This window comes from Panthera uncia (genome assembly GCF_023721935.1).
Source record: "Panthera uncia isolate 11264 chromosome A1 unlocalized genomic scaffold, Puncia_PCG_1.0 HiC_scaffold_17, whole genome shotgun sequence".
Classification (NCBI taxonomy): Eukaryota; Metazoa; Chordata; class Mammalia; order Carnivora; family Felidae; genus Panthera; species Panthera uncia.
In genome coordinates this window covers 71,733,081-71,745,572 of record NW_026057577.1, presented here as the reverse complement: position 1 = coordinate 71,745,572, position 12,492 = coordinate 71,733,081, and the positions used below count along the sequence as shown (strand labels likewise).

At 37.4% G+C, this 12,492-nt stretch overlaps 1 protein-coding gene across 28 annotated transcripts in view; it reads left to right on the top strand.

Moving 5' to 3' along the window:
• MCTP1 (multiple C2 and transmembrane domain containing 1) overlaps positions 1-12,492 on the top strand; it is a 537,709-nt gene that overhangs the window by 434,697 nt on the left and 90,520 nt on the right. For 22 of the 28 annotated variants that reach the window (XM_049647578.1, XM_049647569.1, XM_049647567.1 and 19 more), the window contains one exon: positions 7,392-7,511. The exons of the other annotated variants lie outside the window; for them this stretch is intronic. In XM_049647578.1, the coding sequence (XP_049503535.1) occupies positions 7,392-7,511 (120 nt within the window). The remainder of the gene's footprint in view (positions 1-7,391; positions 7,512-12,492) is intronic. 28 annotated transcript variants of the gene reach the window in all.

Below are 12,492 nucleotides of genomic sequence, written 5' to 3'. Positions count from 1 at the left end.
CCATCATCTAGGAAACATATCTGCCCTTCTTCTGTATACATTTGTTTGTACACCTACCATTTCTTCTTTGCTAAGTTGGGGATGGTCTGTTGTCTATGTGAAAGAACTGGCGATGTTTCTGAGAGGCATGCTGGGAGCATTTGGGACAGGAACCTTTTCCCTGGGCAGGACTCTTCCACATAGTTCAGGGTGTTTCACGCCCCTAGCCTTACCCAGCAAATGCCAGTGTTTCCCTGCTCCCACCCCACGGTTGCGATGAAAAATATCCTCACATATTTTCAAGTGCACCATGGGGGAGGGATGTGGCAGCACAGTACCCAAATTTTTGAAAGCTGATGCTTTCCCCTTCCTTCCTTCCTTTCTCTCCCTGAGCCTAAAAGGATTTAAAGAAGCATCTGATGAGACTAATTTGCCAAGAGTTCTTTCATTTGCTTCTTACTCTACTCTTGAATCATGTTTTTTTAATTCAAGAATTTTATAACCTTGTTGATGGCTTTTTCAAAAAGAAAAGCTGTTATTTTTAGGTGTCGCTCTACATTCCCTAGCTTTCTTCTTTAAGGCTAATCTTATTGGTAGAGGTGAAATAGTTTCTTTTTAAGGATTAATTACTGGAAGCAGTTTTTTATATAATGCTAAGCCCCTTAGAGTTGTTTCTGTTGTTGTTTTCGTTTGTTTTAAAGCACTGCACTACCCACTTCCTCAACAGGCAAATGGTAGGTATTTATTACTTTTCTAATTTGAGGCCTCTCTCATATCAGAGATTATTACCATACCAGATGCTCTCTGTTAGGGTAAGCATATATGTACTTTTGATACATTTCCTCATCCTGTTTTTTTTTCTAAAATAGTTATTATTGAAGGATAAAACAAACAGGAAAACATCAGAGAGGGAACGCTGGGTAAAAAATGGGTTAATGCTGTGAAGGCCTGGGTGTAAATGTGTTAAGTTTAAGAAAAAAAAGGAATTGAAATTAGAAAGGATTTTCTAAAAGGGCCATGAAATAATTAATTGTTTTGTAGGAGAGGGCCTTTCCATGTAGGCAGAGAATTTTTTCCTCACTTCTTTCTGAAGAGACAGTCAAATAGAGAATCTCATCTCTTAATTAGAAAGAAAAATACTCATCAAACACATCTCATCACTGGAGAGCTAATGATCCACAGCTGTTAGTCTGAAAGGGCAGGCTTTTTTCCTGAACAGTAGGAAGTGTTAATCATTTTGGATGAGATTTCTTTTTAAAATATACTGTAGTTTGCAAAAGAATAGGATATTCAATATTCCAACTTAAATGATTTTTTTGAAGTGTGCTCCCCCAGGGGAACTGTCATGTGTTGCGCTGAATGATCATTGAATGCAGGCATCTTCCAGTGCACTTCAATGAGAGCATCAATTGATAGGATGATGTGAATGGCCCTGTCCTGCCTGGGACTCTCAAGACCCTAGGCTCAAAGAAAGAAAAATCCTGCATGTCTTACATCTCCTAAGAAATGGTGTTGCTCTAAAATCTTAGTATTTTGAATCATTCCCTCTACTTTATATAATTTGCCTTGTTTAAATATGAGCAAAAAGCCTTAGCCCACCTTCACTTAGCTTCTTAGTAAAAAGGGTTTTTGTTTGTTTGTTTAATCTTCATGTGAAAAAGGAAGGCTTTTGTTAATCTGAAAAAATGTAATTGGCTCATTCATTTTTCTAATCTCTGGCTTTATGGCCACCTTGCTAACCTCTTCTAAACATTTTGGATAGAAGAAGACCCCATTTAATAAAAAGCTTGTGAATAGCCAACTCTTGATTATTCAGAACCATGCAAGATAGTGAGAAAGGGGAAGAATGAAATTGGCTCCCCAAACCTCATTTGACCGTTAGTTTTTGACCTCTCTGCTGTGTGAAACCTTTAACCAGAACACCTAAGAAGTGGTGTTCCATTTCTTTGCACTAATACAAAAGTAGGTATCCCAGAGTAAGAGTAAGGAAAGAAATAAACATACAGGAAGTCTACAAATTAAATGATCAGTCAATAAATAATTGATAACTGTAGCCCATCAATATTCAATAAAATTCTTTACCTTAGAGGCGATGGAGCATTGGTGGAAAAGCAGCACACTGGATTGAGAGTCAGAAGACCTGGCTCTGCCTCTCAGTAGCAGGTGTCCCTAGACAATTCTCAAATTTGAGCCTCAGTTTACCTATTTGCAAAATAACACAGTATCTTCTGCCTTCTCTGCCTACCTTTCAGGACTTTTTCCCTAAAGTTCTTTTTTGTAACGTGATACAAGACACGATTGATAATAAATTATATTATTTACCTTTCCATAAGTTATGGATTTTCAAAAAAAAAATTCTGAATATTTATGATTAAAATTTAGGTTACTTTTAAAGTCTGGCCCAAATTAAAAATAAACAAACAAAAAGAAAGCCTAGCCCAAATAGACACCAAGTAATTGCATTCTGTAATGTTGATGCTAATATCATAGGCAAGACAACATTGATTTAGATGAAAGGTATATGGATTTAAAAGTGAAAAAAATTAGGGACAGGAATTAACATTCACAAAACTGCTAGTTGAGAACAAGATTCTTTTATATCAAGGGGCATGAGATTGTTAAAAATGGTTAACATTTAAAAGCCTGATTGTTTTGAGTTTAGATTTCACACAATCTGCAATGTATGCTAGTGTCATTTACTAGAAATAATGAATTTATGTAAAGACTTGGATTTTTCTTGTTTTAACTATTAGCAAAAATTTTAACTGCAAGCCCTCTGTTTAACACTTAAGATTTCCTTCCAGCAAATGCCTTTCAAACACAAATCCCTCTAAGAAACACTCCCCATCTGCTATAACTTCTCAAAGAGGAATTATTATTTTGGCCATTCTTGGAGGATTAGTCTATAAAGTCTTTGAATTTTGCAGAAACAATTTAAATAGGAAAAGCATTGAGTTGATAACACTTGCACTTACTGAATACTTTGTGATGAAGTGTTTTCTTATACTTTACATGAGTTGTTCCCCACAGCCAACCTGTGAAATAGGCAGGTGTTACCATCTCCATTTTATAAATAATGGAATAAAATAGAAGAGAAAAACTGATTTGCTCAAGGTCCTGTGGTCAAATAGCAGAAATGGAACTAAAACCACTTCTTCAGTCTTCTAGTCCACACCATATTTATTATACACCATTGTCTCCTTGGAAAAAAGGATGTGTATCAGTTAGCTTTTGCTATATAACAAACCACTTCATAATTAGTAGCTTAAAACAACTACCATTTATTTAGTGATGATTTATGAGTGAGCAATTTGGACCAGGTTCAGTTTGGGTTTTGGAAGTATGGGTCAGGATAGATGCTAGGACTTTTATGGTTTGTAATTATGTTCTGTGAATGTGTCAGAGATTTTTTTTTTAATCATTCCTTGATTTCTTTTTCCATCCCATTTTGGCCTGTTATGATATCTGACTTTTTTCTCTCCAATTTAGGAATAAGTGGAGTCAGGACCAAGGATAGATCCTGTATGGTCTTGGCTTTCCTGAGGTTTCCCAGCCATTTTTCTTGTACTGCCCTAGTAGGACACTGAGGACCTGGTCTTGAGTGTTACCTTGGCTTTCTGTAGGAAAAGAGGAGAGGATCAATCTCGGTGCAGATAGGCCCCAGAGAGAGGAAGCTTGAGTGTGGAAACAAGAAGCTAAAAGGCACTTTTCCTCCCTTGAGGCCTCTCTTAATTAGAGGATCCTCTCCAGCTAACAAGTATTATAATGATCACTAATATTATAGTGACTGGTTGTTTTTTTTTTCTTAGTGATTCCTAGCAATCTGAATCCAGAAACCATGTCGTATCCTAATTTTGAGCACTATTACATAGCACATAGGAAATATTCAATAAGTACCTTTTATTGTTAATCTGTATTTATGTTCTTTCTGTCTTTGACCTTTTGGAATCTCCAGTTAGATACTGAGAAAGAAAAAAAGAATGCTTTTGTATGTAGAGTTTATTCAGAGCTCCCTTGTTATTTTTTAACAAAAAGATACTGTCAGCAGCAGATGATTTACCTAATCATCCAACTATTAGATTCTTAAGGAACACAAAATAGAGAAGATTATTTTTCTACTGCCAAGATCCATAAAACTAGTGAAATTCTACTTTATTTTTTTTCTCTTCTATATCTTTCCCCATCCTATGTTCTGGTGCCCATGTTGGTAGGACATGTAAATACCATAGGTATTAATTAGGCATGTACAGTTCTGAGTACTGTATTTTTTTAAATGTTTATTTAATTTTGAGGGAGAGAGAGTACAAGCAGGGGAGGGAGGGGCAGAGAGAGAGGGAGACAGAGGATCTGAAGCTGGCTCCATGCTGTCAGCAGAGAACCTGATGCGGGCCTTGAATTCACAAATTGTGAGATCATGACCTGGACCAAAGTCAGACATTTAACCCACTGAGCCACCCAGGCACCCCCTGAGTGCTGTATTTTAAGAAAGCTTTTGCTGTATGGATTTGGATGTGGTGAGAGGACTATGCCCACAATGGAGATGTGCCCAGTGAACCATACCTTGTGACTGGTGCTTTAAGTAACTAGTAATGTTGAATCTAGAGAAGAAAAAGGTATGATACGTGTCTTGATTACTTAGTTATCATCTAGAAAGCTTATTCTATGCAATACCTGTCCTCCAGCTAACACTGAGACATAGGCGTCCCAAGTAACATTATTCTGGGTGACCTATCAGAACTCTAACACCAGTGAGTGGACATTACAAGATGGAATATATGTGTTTAATAGATTTAAAATAATTAGAGTTGGTGCTGTTAACTGTGGAATCATCTGAGTCCCATCCCTGAGGCCAAAACACACCAAGTCAAGTTTATGACTGCATAGCCAGAATGGATAGAGAATCTTTATGTGCCTCAGAGAGAAACTAGTTAGTGGCATCCCAGGTTATAATTCTTTTTTCTTTTAATTATTTGTAACGTTTATTTTTGAAAGAGACAGAGTACAAGTGGGGGAGGGGCAGAGACAGAGAGGGAGACACAGAATCTGAAGCAGGCTCCAGGCTCTGAGCTGTCAGCACAGAGCCCCACATGGAGCTCAAACCCACCAACTGTGAGATCATATCCTGAGCCAAAGTCAGATGCTTAACGGACTGACCCACCCAGGCACCCCCCAGGTTGTAATTCTGAATACATTTTCATGAAGTTACTTGATGCTATATAGTGGCTGTATACTACTTTTACTAAACAATAATTAAGTAGACTTCTGTTAAAAGACTTGGGAACCTAATGTCCATTTATTCATATATTCAGCAAATATATATTTATTGAACACCTACTGTGCCCAAGCACTGTTCTATGCTCTGGGGATAGAACAGTGAATAAAAAGAAAAAGTCCTTATCCTTAAAGAGCATATTTTCTGGTAACAGCCTAAATTTTACTAATAAATGTGTAAATAATTAATATGGATCCCAGCCAAAAATTATTTTTCCTTTTACATGTGTTCATGTCTATCAAATTTGCCTTAATTCATTTCCTGAATAAAGAATTATCTTTTAAAAACATATTTTAATAGAATAATCAAAACCATCAATTATAATTTGTATCATCTTTACATATATTGCATAAGTTTCAAAACTTAAATAGAAATATTTGCTTTTTCTGGAGATCCTTCTACTTCTCTCATGAAAGAAAAGATAAGGCTTATGTCTCATGCATTGATATATTTGAGATTTTTCTTATTCACGAACTTGAATCTATAGTTACCATGTAATTCTGTCCAAAATTCATTTCTTGGGTTACTAAATCATTATTTATTGGTGTGGGTTATAAATATCCAATAATTTAGTAGAATATATAATTTTCAGGATTTAATGTCACATAAAAAATAGATGGCACAATGCCATGAAGTCATTTTAAATATTAGGAAAGGGATGTTAAAGGTTATAAGGTCTATAGTCCTGTGTTTAGAAATGAAAACACTTTGGGGCACCTGGGTGGCTCAGTCTATTAAGCATCCAACTCTTGATTTCTGCTCAGATCATGATCGCAAGGTTTGTGGGATTCAGCCCCATGAGTCTTTGCTGACAGTGCAGAGACTACTTGAGATTCTCTCTCCCTCTCTCTCTACCCCTTCCCCACTCATTCTCTCTCTCTTTCTCAAAATAAATAAATAAACATTAAAAACAGGGTGTTCTCTACCACTCCACACAAGTTCATTTTCTCTGCCATCTTAATAAGCTGTATGCTTGGCTGAGGTTTATTGAGAAGGCTGCAAATGGTCCATGCTGCCATGCCTGGCAGGAATGTTCTTAGGGCATTGCTCCTAACCCGTCTGGCCTGTCGAATGCAAGATGTCTGTATTACCCCAACCAGCTGGCTCAAATCTCCACTTATATCATGGTTCCGCTAAACCTTAGCAGGAGGATGACTTTCCACTTCTCAGTAACAGAATAAGTACTACCTGAGGACTTTAGTCGACCATAGTTGACTTTCTGAGTTTCAGAAGGTATTGCTAAACATTTACACAATAATACAAATGGGTTTGAGAGCTTATTGGGTACCAAGCAGTGTGTTAACTTCTTACCACGTCTCAACTGTGTAATTGTCACAGCCTCTCGGGTGAATACTCTTATCACCTCCATTTTACAGGGGCAAACCCTGAAAGGAGGATGCATGTGGTGCCAAAAGTTATGGGACTAGTCAGCATTAGGAATAGAATCCAGCTCTTCACTCCCTTCACTAAATCATCTGACTTAATGTTGCCTTATTTGGTAGCCAGAGCCACAGACCCAGAGAATTCAGATGATCTCTTCAGGATTACGAGACTTGGGGGGTGGGGAGTGGTGGGATGGGTAGGGCGAGTCACACTTGGTACACAGTGCTGGTTATTTTACACTTCTTGGTAGCAGTGCTTTTATTCATAATGTGAGATCTTTGCTCTCAGGTGCGGACTTGGTATTTTCATCTGCCTTGAAGCGTGTTGCATTGTGAGACTTTTTTTTAAAAGTCCATGATATTAAATAGTGATTCATTATTTATCATCAAGGCAGATAGAGGCTGTATCTGACAATGTAGTGAAGCTCATTGGGCAGCCTTTTTTTTTTTTCTAACTGTATTTTGTCCAACCTAACAATAATTTCACTAGGGGAGAAAAATTAAAATCACCTCATTGACAGTGTAATGATAACAGTTTTCCTTCATAGAAATTAAAGTAAAAATCTTAACAGTAAGTTTCCAGGGGTCAGTTGTGCTTTTAGAAAAATGCCTAACAAGTTCTCAAGTCTTTGTTTTCAGGATAAATCTTTCCATTCTGAAGCATTTAGTTTTATGGTTTTGAAGTGGAGTATGGATAAGAGAGTCCATTTAATGAAAGTCTGAGTTGACTCATCTTTTTTTCTCTCCTTCTCCTCCAGCTCTTCCTCTTTGTTGTCTGGAACTTTGAGCTCTACATGATACCACTGGTTTTGTTGTTACTATTGACATGGAACTACTTCTTGATAATATCAGGGAAAGATAACAGGCAACGTGATACAGTAAGTTTCTACTTTCTTATTCGTATGTGTTTTTGTTCTTATTCCGAGTCGCTCTGAAAAGGCCAACATCGATTCATTTTTACAAACTAGAAATTCTGTTTATAAATACTCAAGTTTGGATGAGATTTTTAATCAGTTCAAAACTAACAATTCTTTGGTCCTAACAGAATAAAAAGTATCACCTATTTCTAACATGACTTGTCTTGGTAGGAACTAAAATCAAGAGCTCACCAAAGAATGAGCTATGATTTTTAATTATAAATGGATTATTTCAAACGAGTATTTCTTTTGCTCTCCTTATTTGTTTTTATGTCTTAATTTCGAATTTAGACATAATGTCATGAAATTATTTATGATCAGACCAAACGAATGTATTTTATTTAAGACATTTCTCTGTAGTCTGTCATTGGAAGGAAGGAATGATTGATGGTTGTTGGCCTGGAAAAGTGCATAAAGTACCTTAATTCAATGAACATTCACTGAACAACAGCAAATATCTTTCTTTGTGTCAGGGTTGTATTAGAATTACCAGCTGGAGGATAAAGAGCTTTCTTTTAACCCAGGAAAAATTATACTGAACCCACCTGCCCTCTCTGGCATTTTTGAAAGTTTTTAGAGTCTGTGAGACAGCCTTCTCTCTCAAAAAGAGTTCTAGACTGAGAAGCAAAAGCTAGCCCCACATTATTATCATATCTGTTGTTCTGCCAACTTTCATTCCCCTTAGATTATCTCAGTCACTATACCCTTAGCGAACATACAACTTCAAAAAGCTTTCCTATATGTAAATGAATGGAGGGAGGTGTCTTCTCCAAATAGGACATTTGCGATCTGATAACTTTATAGATAGTTACTGAGAAGACTTTAAAGGTTTTTCAAATGTGGGAATCTATTTGGTAGCTGTTTGTCTTCATCAGATTACATAGATTTTTTTTTTCGGCCATTAAGAATCTACATTTGATTTCCAGTCAGGAGTTGCTGCCATCTACCATGTCCATAAGGGTACAGGAACCAAAGTTGTTTGATCATCAGTTGAGTAACATTATGTCATACTTTATTATAATAGCATCATCACGGTTGCAAAAACATACCTGTGACCTAAAACAATTTCCCTTTTAAACAATGCAAGCAAAACACACTTTAAATGGTAACACAGGGAGAACCAATTTCTTCAGGATAATTTTCTTTATCATCAAAGTAAAAGAAACATCCTGATGCACAGCCATCTACTACATGGCAAAGTTGCCAACAAAACACCATGTTTATTTTCCTGTTTAATTTGTATATATTTCTGTTTCTCTCACATGACTGTATGTTTGAGGGAGGGGACTCTTTGTTCATCTTTGTACTTGCCACTTTCTCTGGCAAGTGTTTTGCAAGCTTGAAGTGTTGAAAACATTTTTTGTAAGGTTTAGCAAACCAAACATGAGATTGTTAACAGAGATTTTAATGGTTAGGCAGTATTAACAGATGAGAAGTTATTATTAGCAAGGATTTTATGGATATATATATATTTAAATTTCACACTGAGAGACAAGCCCCAAATGCCATAAGCATTGGTGTCATGGGGACTAATAGGTGCTTTTATCAATTAATCCAGGATGTTTTCTTTAAGAAATGAGACTCACTCAGACAATTGCTTTTTTGTTGCGTTTATTTCGGGGAGATTGTCGAGAGAGAAGAATATCTATTTTTCATTCAGTTGCCTTGAGACAAATTTGCAAATAAGATTATTTGCAAATAGGAAAAAGTGGTAATTTAGTTCCAGCTTCTTAATTCTATGAGAGGGCTTATCTTCAATATTTAGTCATTGGTTTGAGTATTCTTAGTGAAAAATTCTGTAACTGTAGAGTTTGCTTGTCATCTCCTCCAGAATACACCTGCCTTATCTGGAAAGGTCCACTTTAACAGGGGAAATAGTAGCCTATCACATATCCTCTTGGGTTTACAATTCTCTAGGAATTTTTATGACTACTGAAGTTACTACTATGTAAATTTCTCTACTGCCCTTTTCCCCCCAAAATATAATTCCAATATTGTATTTACCAAATCTTTTGTTTTAGGCATATCTCTAAGGGAGTTCCCCTTTAGCCACAAACAACATTTTATTCCTTCAAGTTTCATGAAATGCCAGCTACACTCCATAACTCTCAGTAACTGCTTTTTATTTGCCCAAACACACTATCCACATATTCTTGTCTTCCTAGATGCCAGAGCAGCAATCACAACATTTCATTCAGTTTTTTACTCAGTGGCTCCGTTGAGACTTTATGTAATTTTTAAATCCAATCTGTCTAATTATGTGTCTTCTGTCATACCTAACTGTGCATTTGTACTAGTTGCTCCTTTTGAAAACAAACCTGGATTACACCTTGCTGCTTACAGTTTATGCACGTATGCACGCATACACACACACACACACACACACACACACACTTCTGTACATATACATATACGTTCATACACACATACATACACATATATGTAAATCAAGAGAAAGTGTTTGTAGGGGCTGCCATGCTCTGCCTGACTAACTCTACCGCATAGTGCATAGCACTGGAGGAAGGTATTTTGCCCTGAGTCCTTATTAACCACACCACTGTGTGATTCTAGAAACCTTTCTGTTTTGAGAGAGAGACAGACAGAGACAGAGACAGAGACAGAGACAGAGAGAGGAGGAGGAAGGAGGGTGGGTGGGCTGGCAAATTTTTTGTCATTAAAAAAAAAAACATCATTTGTACATTCAGCTGAGAAAATTCAATCAGGATGAAAATTATAAAAGAAAAACAAATCAAACTGACCTTGAGCTTTGTATGCAAGAGAAAAACCGAAGTATCATTTCCATGATATAAGAAGTTGAAAAAAAAAAAAGAAAGAAAATAAATACTATGAGAGATGAAAAGTGCATCAATGGGTAAAAATTCTGTCTTCACCATATGGGTTGATAGTTGAGATTAATACCAAAATGGGAAAGGATTTCTTTGTGTGTTTATTGTTTATTAAGGAGACCATTTCCTTTCTTGGATGCTTAAAATTGTAGGAGCTAAAACCCCCTATCTTTTCTCTACCGTGGTGCCTGTTCTAGTTTAATGAGAAAAATGAGATGTAATCCTTGCCGAGTAAGTTTTGCTGCATTTAATGAGCTGAACCCTTTGAGAACAGGGTAAGGAAACAGCCGTTCCTGAGGCTAATGCTGTAGGCTCAGAGGTGCATATGAGAAAGAGGCGTGGTTAGAAGTGGTATTTCACCTCTGCTGGTTCCCAATTGGACTTGTTAAAAATAAGCAGTCCTACATCTGAGTCTACCTACACTCAGACCATGACATTAAAATTTCTGGCATGAGAATTGTTAGGCTTTTCCAGAAAAAAAAAAAAAAAAAAAAAAACCTGTTGAATAAATACATGCTTCATTCAGATATGTCTCGGCAATGAAGGGGATATAAAGACAGGAATGTCATACTTGTCTTGGTTTGAGCTGTCACTCCAAACCCTGAGGAAAAGTCCCTCCTGCAGCGCCCATTAGGCTTGTCCCAACTACCCACATTATAGTTACTGTAGACCGAAATTTTTAAGTTAAAGAGTAGATACCAGGAAGTTGCCTTTACTTGGCGCTTAAACACTACTGCATGCTCATTACGCCCTGGGCACCATGTTAGGCACATTCTTTCCTCATGTCCTTCATCTCACCCCCAGGAGAGAAAAGCTGATTATATCTGCCTAGCCAGTGGGTTGGGTCATCCTAAGTGCCAACTGGTCTCTTCCTCTGTGGTAAGCAAGGGAACATTCTCATGTGGAATAAGCATCGCCATAAGAGCCTTTCCTTGAGAGAAGGGAATCAAGTCTCAGAGAAGGAAAGACCTGGGTTGGTCAAGCAAATCAGTGGTCTCTTGCACCTCGTGGGGCATAGGTTTCATTATTAGTACTTTACATACAGAGAAACCAACCAGCTTACCCAAAGGGACACAGAACAGGCATACAGTTGGAAAGTAGCAGAATGGGTATTAGAGTCTGTCAATCTGTCTGAAGTTTTTACCTCTAACCACCAGTCAAGTGCATTACTCTTGAGACTGTATTTTGATACATCTCATGTCTCCCTGGATCCCTTTAGAGCAAGTTTCTCCCTTGAGCTTTAAAAAAGCCAGTAGCAGGGCACCTGAGTGGCTCAGTTGATTGAGCGTCCAACTCTTGATTTCGGCTCAGGTCATGATCTCACAGTTCATGAGTTCGAGCCCTGCATTGGACTCTGTGCTGATAGCACAGAGCCTGCTTGGGATTCTCTCTCTTTTCTTCTCTCTTTGCCTCCCCCCTGCTCATGGTCGCGCGCTCTCTCTCTCTCTCTCTCTCTCTCTCTCAAATTAATAAACATTAAAAAAACAGTAGAAAAGGCAGCAGTATGAATTCCACCTTCAAGCATGCAGATTGATGGAAAACCCTCATTTTCCCCACTTCGCCTCCATATCCTCCTTCTCTTCAGGGAAATGGAACAGTTATTTATTAAGCAACTTCTATGTATCAGGTATCCTGCTAAGCCTTTTTATACACACTATCTCTTTTAATTCTTTATAATAACTTTATCAAGTAAATTACTCTAAATGGTTTTATCATCATTTTACAAATAAGGAAATTCAAACTCTAAGAAGATAAATAATGAACTCCATAGAGTAAGTGAGATAGGAACCTAGAGTGTACCCTGTTCTAAAGTCCCAGGCTATTTCCATGGTGTATTCTTGGGCATGCCCTTCCCAAGGGCTTACTTTCTAAGTGTCCAGAGCCTTATATGGAATCAAGTATCCCCCCGAATCCTTCTTATGAGGTTCCCCGTGACCTCTCAAAAATTGGTGTTGGTCCCTGTTTGATCCCAGGTGACCCCACTGATTTCAAAATTGTTCATGACCTGTAGGACCACCTTCAATCCACCCAGGTGAACATGGATGGGAAGAGTAAACCAGAGATGAGAATTAGTGATTAAAATACTTTTAATGTTC